This window comes from Sturnus vulgaris, chromosome 6 (genome assembly GCF_052056855.1).
Source record: "Sturnus vulgaris isolate bStuVul1 chromosome 6, bStuVul1.hap1, whole genome shotgun sequence".
Classification (NCBI taxonomy): Eukaryota; Metazoa; Chordata; class Aves; order Passeriformes; family Sturnidae; genus Sturnus; species Sturnus vulgaris.
This window is the reverse complement of record NC_142248.1, coordinates 40,064,024-40,073,215: the sequence shown is the minus strand read 5'-3', so window position 1 is coordinate 40,073,215 and position 9,192 is coordinate 40,064,024. Positions and strand designations below refer to the sequence as shown.

Here is a 9,192-nt window from a genome sequence, read left to right as displayed (position 1 = left end):
TTTGGTGGGGGTGTTTTTCGTTGCTGTTTTTTGTTGTTAGGCTTTTTTAAAAAGAAAAATGTGACATAACTTACATGTTGGCATATAGACACCCTTATTTGTCATACTGATACATTAGAATTCAAAGAAAAAAATGGCATCAATTTATGCTTTTGCATTTGATTTACATTTTGCTCTTGTCTTTGCAGGCAACAAAACGGTCTGTTCTGAATTTCAGGCCATATTTTATGAATGATATAAAAAATATGGGATTAAAAGAAAAATGGGAACATTTGACCTATAGATTTACGAGGGGAATATTTTAAAACAGACTTCCTCCCCAGACTAGCAGTCCAATTATTACAGGATCAATTGAGCAGTGAGGACTTGAGAAAAAAACCAAGGATTTGGGCAATAGACATAAACCCAACGTCGTGCTGCCACCCTGTGGCTTGAAGATGAAACTGCCACTGCAAAGGTAGGAGGAGGGATTATGATTTATTTTAAGCCTCTAATCAGATTAAAGAGCACTTCTGCACAAGGAGCCGCTGGCAGCTGTTGGAATTCAGTGCAAGTTTAAGAGAAATCGTACAGAACAGATCGGGACAGTACCTGGTGACACCATCAGGGTTCTGACATGGCTGTGCAGCTTATCTAGGAGAACTCAGAACTCAGGTTATCTAGGAAAACCTGTCCTCAAAACCTTCAACTGGGAATGAATAAACAGAAAAAATATCTGCATCTTACAGAAAAAATACATGAGAAGGGGATAATTATTTAAACTATTACACTTGAGCAAAACAATGTAAGAAAATACAGTTAAATAAATCCTAAAATTTAAAGTAATTCCCATAATCTCAAAATGTTCAAGCAATAATAAACTCTACAAGAGATAAGTAACTTAACATCTATACAGGGGTTTATTGCAAATTACAACTAGGAGAACTAAAAACTTTTAATAAATTAAAAGTGAAAAAAAATAATTTGATGCCAGCTGAGTTTTTTCCCCGAAGAAAACAAAATAACAAAAGCCCAGAATACACACCATCAGCAAATACTAAAGCTTGTATTATAATTGTAGCAGTTCAAAACGCAATCAACTGTAAAAGGTATGGTATTTCAATGTCTGTCAATATAAAATATCTATACCAAAAAAGTTATGTATGTGTGTGCATGTCTATTAGCCATTAAAATATACAACTGATTGTGTGATCACTTTCACCCTATTGTAATTTTAATAATGTAAAATAAGAAGTAATTTAGAAAAATTTTCTTCCAATTTTCTACCCACAAGAAGTATTTGTCTTTAAACTACGTAGCTCCTACTTACTTCTTAAAGAATCATTAACATTTTCTGAGGCCTCTTGGCTACTTTTAATAGGTTAACTGATTTACCTCACTAAAAACAACTCAAAGCTTTGAAACAAAACATTTGAAACAAAGTTCAAAGCTTTGCTCCCTTCCCCTTCTCAGTAGTGAAAAGCCTTAAGGAGAGTGGAGGAAAGAGCACCAGGTTACTCAACACGGGGGCACAGGTGGTGTTTCTCAGCCTTACCTGTCCTCATTTAAAAGCCTGCTGGGAGAAGGATGCTCTCTGGGAAGAGACCCCCCCATCCCTCTCCTTTTCCAAGCTGCCACACCCGAGGTTGGGCTGCAAGGCTGGGCTCTGGAGTTCCTGTGCTGCTGCAGCAATTTTGTTCTGCACGGTCTGAGTGCTGCTCTTGGATGGGTTGAGGTTTTCCTCCCTCTGCTTGGACAACTGGGATCTAAGCTTAGCCTCACAATCAATGGTAAACTACTGCAAGGAATAGAGGACAAAGCTTGATAGACACAGAACTGTGGAGATACTCTGCCACACTCTATCCCAGCTGGAGCTCCAACAAGCACAAAAGGCTTAATGTCCAGGTAGTCAGCGCGCTTGGAATCCAAAGGGGCAGTAAAGGCAGCACAAAGAGCTTTTAGTTGCAGAATTTGCCATGATGAAACAGTATCACACCTAACCAAAAGTTACAGTGCAGCAGTAGATGCAAGTTTGTACACATACTCCATACCTGGGAGCTTAATGACAGGTACGTTTTGCTGGGATTCAATTTTTTAATCCAGTTTGATCCTGTCAAAACCCAAAGCCATCATGCAATGACTGGCAGGGAGCATGGTGAAAGTGAGAAGTATTTACTCCTTGCATGGGGCTGCCATTTGCTGCTGTCTAACCAATCCAGCCAGAGGCCCATTGAGTGTTTTCAAAAGAAAACAGGCCCAACAAACCTGGGGACAAAGATACAGTTTCCATTTCTACTTTTTGGCTGCGCCTCTTCAAAGTAAGATTGAGAAGACTTAAGCCCTTTGCATATTGCTGCCACTTCTGAATGTCACAGCTGATGGCAGCAAACACAGCACAGAAGCCAAGCATAAATGCCTTACCCATATTCGTAAGGAAACAAAGAACATTGTCTTTCACTCTCACCTACGTTATTTGGGGTTTATGCCCTGTCCTGAGATAAAATACAACTGCATCTAGTTACCACCTGTTCAGAAAGGAATACCAAAAAAAGCAAGTCAGGGCCCAAATGTGTACGACGCTAAAACAAAAAAGAGCAGAAGAGGCTGAGGTGCTGGCTGTATTAAACAAAAAACACATCAATCACAGGATGGAGAGTTAATATTTATTTATTTTTAATTTTCATGTTGTCTGGATCATCTGTAGAACGGCTCACTTTTCTCTTGGAGAGAAAGAAAGCAGACTTCTGGACTGAACTGCAAAATATGAGAATTACTATGTGCACAGGACAAATGCGGTTGAAGGAGACAACTCAAGTGTATTTGTTCTTTTCAGTGAGGTTTTTCACAATGTTGTGGGTGTGCTCTAATACAGCCTGGAGATACCAGAGACTACTGCAGTCATTTACCACCTTAGAATGTCCTTAAATATCTGGTGTCTATGAAACCACACATTTCTAGAATTTACTCAGTTATTAATCTTAAAAGAAATTGTTTTCTCCTGATCAGATCAGCTGACTTCCTTTTAGACATAAAGGTCTGCTCTTTGAGACATATGTCACCAGTAATGATATACAGGCCTCAGAAGTTTCTCATCCATCTGTAAAATCATTACTGCAGGATATTTTTACCCATCAATATGCTGGCTCCTCAGGGGATCTCCTTCCCTTGGAACAGCAGGCAAACTTTGATTTTTGACACTTTGCAGTGAGTAGGAGGGGAAGAAAAAAAAAGCACAGTATTAAATCAAATTTCCTGCTCAGTTAATAAACCAGACAATTTCTCTGGCTCTCCTTTACAGTCCTAGGGGTACTCTAAGTGTTGCATTCTAACTCTATCACAGCTCGATGATCAGTGGCAACAGACAAGCCCTTGTGAGGAAGAGTTACTTAGAAAAATCTTTGTACCTCTCACCCAAAGATTTTTCCCTTCACACAGGTTTGGTTTTTTTCCTGTAGATGTTATAAAGATGTACAAACAGTCTCAAGTCTAACTTCCCATTGTTTATCTGAGAACTGCAGGACTAGAGAAAGAACTTTCCTGAATAATATTTGAGTCTTTTGGTAGACCCAGGCAGTTTTCTCACCTTCAGAAGCCAGAGAAGCAGATGTGGTACCCACTAAACCCCATTTCTCATGTATGAAGCACCTCCCCATGCAAGAGTTGGCCATGCTGATCTGTGCTGCTCCTGCCCTTCTCCTCCCAGCCTCTAACTTTCTTCCAGCACTTCTGCTTTTCTTCTCTCAGCTCTTCATGCTGCATTGGGTATCTATCCTAATGCACAACCATCTTTCAAGCAGCTAGAAGATAACAAATAAGAACATTAAGCCATGAAATCCATGTAATTGTTTACAGAGGACAGCTTTCTATGAAATACAGCAGTGACTAAATGAGCCAAAAAAACATTTCTATCACTAGTTTGAAACACAAATCATTTGTAAACAACATGTCTCATCTCTCCCAGAGCCTAGAAGCAAATCATTATTTTCAGTCTCTCACCCTCAGGAGAAAGTAAGAAAAAGCAGACACATACTTAAAGGTTTCATTTTGAAAAATACGCTTGACTGAAAAACACTTTAATTCACTCCTTAGAGCTTCAAATGAAACAAAGCCAAGTTTTAAAACTCTTTCCTAAAACTAACATCTAAACATAGTAAATCACAGATTCTTCCCATCCATAAAACTCACCTTTGTGGTTTAAAACGACTGCCACAGGAGCAACTTTTTTATCTGCCCTGCTAACAGCTGGGAACTGCACCAGAGATCTGCCACCATCCTGACTTCATTTATTAGTGCTTTGAAAAGACAGATAATGCTGTAGAATTCCTGCACATTCCAACTAATTCTTTCACTACTAATTCACCTGACTTGAGACTTTATTTGTTTGTAACAGGAATGAAGATACATTTCACAGTTGCTCAAAAGGAAGTGGAGTAACTTATTGGAGTAAGAACCAGTAAAGTCTCCCATTTTAACTGGCTCTAAAACATGCAGAACAGGAAAACTAACCAGACCCATCAGCATGTCTAGGCTGGCACAGATGGTCAGTCTAAGCTGGCACAGAAGGTTGAGAGTGAAGTGACACCCCCCAGGAAACCCTAAAAGGTATAAATGCTTTTAAAGTGTGTCTGCATAGTTACATAAAGTGCTACACAGGCTAGAGAGGATGTCATCCTGCACTTCATGTGGCTGATACACCCCAAGCCACGCCAGTGCAGTTATGAAGAGTTGCTCTCTAGCAACAGCCACCCCCATCCTTTGCTAAAGCATTTACCCTTCTCTTTGGGTAGCTGCAGTATTCTGACAGACAAATACCCAGAATCCTTCCAACAGAATGTCAGATAAAGGGATGCCCACGAGGGAGAAGTCAGGCTCTCAAATTGCACTGCAATGGCCTTTCCATCTCTTCAAACAGAAATGGCTGAAGTGGAGGGAAACAGGTAAAACAAGGTTACTCCACCCAAAATACACTAATTGCAGCTGAGAAGACTGGGAAGCATGAATGGCAGGCTTTGCTTCAGGAATTCAGGACAAAGAATTTGAGAAACAGACCAACAGCTGTGCCGCAAGGATTTCTTTTCTTGTGTGTGTCAAAATCTATTCCTTTTATCTTACAGTTTGAAATCAGCCACTCAAATCAGCATTTTCCTGAGGTAAAGACCACTGTAGTTTTCTCTTAGGCATAGGTGGTTTGTCAGATGAAAAATCTTTTTTTAATGAAACAACAAAATCAGTAAAAGAAAACTGCTTTGAGGGGCTGTCCAGTAGTACTTTACTTCAGTCTTACAGCACAAACAATACTAAGCCTCTGCAGTGATTTGAAAAGAATATGAGGAATGAGCTGTTTATGGAGAAGTACCCCTGAGTGCTGACCATTTTTCAGACTACTTCATGAGCTACTTCTGAGTGGGTGTTCAGGACAATATTAAGTTTACAGTATCAATGATCAACTCATACAGATAAGGTGCTTTCCAAGAAAGACCTTTCAGTGAAGGTACTGGAAAATTTACTAATAAGTAAAATTTTTCTTCTTCAAGCCTGGTGTGCTATTACTCTTTCTATCAAAGTTATCATAGAAAGATTAAAACCATTCAAGATGTCAGTAATCACAAGATGTTTGTGATAGCTTAAAAAAACCGTAACCAGAATCAGCAAATTCTCTTATTTGGAAAAGCCTTCAGGCCTGGCTGATTTTTCCAGTTATCTTACAAAGAAAATGTTGTGTGTCCAGAATGGATTCACACTCACCTGAAAGCACAGAAGGAGCAACTGATTTCTATTCTGATCCCACAAAAGTGTGTCCTAACATGACCAACATGCAGAGAGAATATTCTGAATCCTGTATCACATCAGGAACACCAGGTAATAGCAAAGAGTGGTCTCTTCCAGACAGGCATATCACAACTAGGGAAAAGGAGAAATCTGACTCAAAATAATCTAAAAAGCTTTAAAATATAAATGTTTATTTAGCTACAATATTTAAAAGTACAATATAAAGATATAAAACATAGAAATTCCATAACTAATTCACATGCTAAAAGGATTAGTTGACCAGCTGTAAGGAGAAGACTTCATGAAATTCATGGACGTTTTAGCCACAAGGGTTATTTCACCAAGTTTCAGACTTGAAATACTGAACAACCATTGCAGAGAACTTGCTCTCCCACATCACCATAACTAGGGAAAAAAAAAGAAAACAACAAAAAAACCAGATGAAACAAAAGTCAGTATGCCTACTGTTTCTGGAACATAACAACGGCATACTATTCCATTATCAACTGCAACCACGGAACTCCCACACAGCACACTCAGCGTTTCTTTATAACACAGAACTGTTAACAATGAGGAAAAAAAATTAAGATTATTCCTTGGAAGTGCATGCATTCAGCACTGGTCAGCATGCTATATTGCTGGTGGGAAAGCAAGAGAAATTTTTGCCTCCTACAGCATTTAAATAAGAAGCTGAACTAGATTTGCACTACGGTTGGTTAGAGTGCTTCACACAAGCATCTTGGTTTGCATGTTTCAGAGAGTTTCACTCCTGCTAAAGCAAGGGAAGAGTTTAACTCCTTTATGTGTATGAGCCAGATATCTGCTGCACCCAGCTATTAGGGCATGTGTAATTAAAATGAGCTTCCGAACTCGAAAGGCACTTACTCAACAGCGGAGCACAAAGAGCAGGTAACCGTGTTACAGCAGCTGCAGAGCCTGCTGCAGCTCTGGCAGACGAGCCGGTCACACTGCGCACACACGTCCTTCACATCGGCCGTTCTCACACACGATGAGCAGGCTCTGGACGCTCCCACGGGTGGAACTGCTTGGCAAAGACACGGTAAAGAACGGATGAGCTTTATAGAAAGGCAGAGAGAGCAGCTGGAAGTCCCAGGAGCTGCAGAGCGTCCGCGCACAGCTACAGGCGGCAGCGCTCCGCGGGATGCTCGGGCATGCCAAGGGACACGGAGCCCCGCTTGGAACTTTCTTGGCTATTTCTCTGTTCAGTGGCAAGGCGCTAAGTGATGCTACAGCAGAACATACACACGGCAGATCCGAAATCCGTCAGCTCAAATCTAACACTTCCTTTAAGGAAAGTCAATAAAGAACTACACAGCACAAACTACTCATTATAGTACAGACCTGCTTGGGAGGGGAAGCCAAGGGGCTGTACCGGTCTCTGTAGTGACCAGGGACAGGAACAGAGGGAATGGCCTCAAATTAAGTCAGGGGAGGTTTAGGCTGGATATTAGGAAAAGATTCTTCACCCAGAGGGTGGTCTGGAGCTGCAACAGGCTCCCCAGAAAAGCAGTCACCTGCCAGTAGAACCCTGCCAGAGTCTAAGGATCATTCCGACAACTCTCTAAGGCTCATGGTGGGAACGTCGGGGGTGTCCTGGGCGGGACAGGAGCTGCGCTTCAATGGGTCCCTTCCAGCCCAGGGTACCGCGCGGCTCTATGGCACTCACCCCTGTCCGCGGGCCGCCGCCGCAGTTTCCCGTCGTGGCCGATGAGGAGCTGCCCGCTCCAGCGGGGCCCCTCGCCCTGCCCCTCCCCGGCCGGCCCCGGCTCCGCCGCACGGGCTGCGGCCGCCGCGCCTTCCATGTACGCCTGGGCTCCCCTGAAAAGCAGCCGCCGGGTCCTCTCTGCCGGCGGAAGAGGAGAGCAGAGTTAGGGACAGGCTCCCCATGCGTGACCGCGGGCCAGGGGGAGCGGCGGGCCGGCACATCCCCCCGCCGGGGCGGCGGGCCCGGCGCTCCCGTCTCCGCGCCCCGCTCACCGAACACCTCCCGCCGGTACTCCTCGCCTCGCACGCCGCGGCTCAGCTCCCGCAGCCCCACGCGGGTCTTCAGCTGGAGCGGGCCCGCGTCCCCGAAGGGGCAGGAGCGCTTCGGCATGGCCGGACCGACCCACGCCCGCTCCGCCCCGCGCCGCGTCACGGCCGCGCCACCGCCTCCCTCACATCCCGGCCCGGGCGCTCGGGAACCCCGCTCCGCTCTTTCCGCGGGGAAGCGAAGGCTTCGTCCGCAGCAGGAAATTTCTCTCTTCCCGCCGAGTCCCGAGCGCCCGGCGGGGTTGGCAGAGGTGCAGGCCCGGCCCCGCTGCCCCCGCCCCTCAGGCGTCACCTCCGTGCGCCCGATCAGCGGCGCGGCCCCGGCGGGGAAAAGCGAAACCAGCTCTGGTACTCACGATTGTCAATAAACTCAGAATCACGGAATACGCTGAGTTGGAAAGGACCCACGAGGATCATCAAGTCCAACTCTTAGCCCTGCACAGGACACCCCAAGACTCGCTGTGTGCCTGAGAGCACTGTCCAAACGCTTCTTGAGTTCTGTCAGGGTTGGGGCTGTGACCGCTTCCCTGGGGAGCCTGTTCTAGAGCCCAAACACCCTCTGGGTGAAGAACCTTTTCTAAGCCTCTCCTGACACAGCTTCTGCCCGCTCCCTCACGTCCTGTCGCTGGTCACCAGCGAGAAGAGATCAATGTCTGCCCCTCCTCTGCCCTTCATGAGGAAGTTGTAACTGCAGTGAGCTCTCCCGTCAGACTCCTCCAGGCTGAACAGAACAAGTGCCCTCAGCTACTCATACAGCTTCCCCATCAGACCCTTCACCCTCCTCGTGGCCCTCCTTTGGAAGCTCTCTCATAGCTTTAATCCTTTTTTTAAATTTTGTGGCACCCAAAACTGCCCCAAGCACTCGAGGTGACGCTGTCCCAGTGCAGAGCAGAGCGGGACAATCCCTCCCTTGCCCGGCTGTGCCTGATGCCTCCAGGACAGGCTTATCCCTCCTGGCTGCCAGGGCACTGCTGACTCATATCCAACTTCCCATCAACCAGGACTCCAGTTCCCTCTCCTAGTTCCCCAGTCTGTCTCTCCATTCAGGGTTGCCCTGTTCCAGATGCAGAAACCGGCACTTGTCCTTTTCAAACTTCATACAGTTGATTGCCCAGCCCTCTAATTTGTCGAGGTCTGTCTGCAGGTCTCTGCCTCCCAGGGAATCAACAGCTCCTCCCAGTTTTGTTTTATCTGTTAACTTAGTATCCTTTCTAGTCCTGCATCCAGCTTGTTTTCTCTTCTTGGCAGGTCCCCACATTACGCCGGGCTCATGGAGCTCTTTGTGCAGCCTAAACCCCCTGCCCAGGTTTGGGCTCTCTGAATGCTGTGGAACCAACAAAAACTGCACAAGCTTTAGAAATTCCTTTTTGAAAGACCATCGAGGAGAATCTC

General features: G+C 45.1%; 1 protein-coding gene across 1 annotated transcript; it reads right to left on the bottom strand.

Moving 5' to 3' along the window:
• Window positions 1-5,918: 5,918 nt before the first annotated feature.
• Window positions 5,919-8,069, bottom strand: SIVA1 (SIVA1 apoptosis inducing factor). Its single transcript, XM_014871858.2, has 4 exons — window positions 7,747-8,069; window positions 7,436-7,612; window positions 6,634-6,790; window positions 5,919-6,153 (listed from the first exon to the last, which is right to left on the bottom strand). The coding sequence occupies exons 1-4, from the start codon at window positions 7,862-7,864 to the stop codon at window positions 6,096-6,098; spliced, it is 510 nt and encodes a 169-aa protein (XP_014727344.2). The 5' UTR covers window positions 7,865-8,069; the 3' UTR covers window positions 5,919-6,095.
• Between the last annotated feature and the right edge of the window lie 1,123 nt (window positions 8,070-9,192).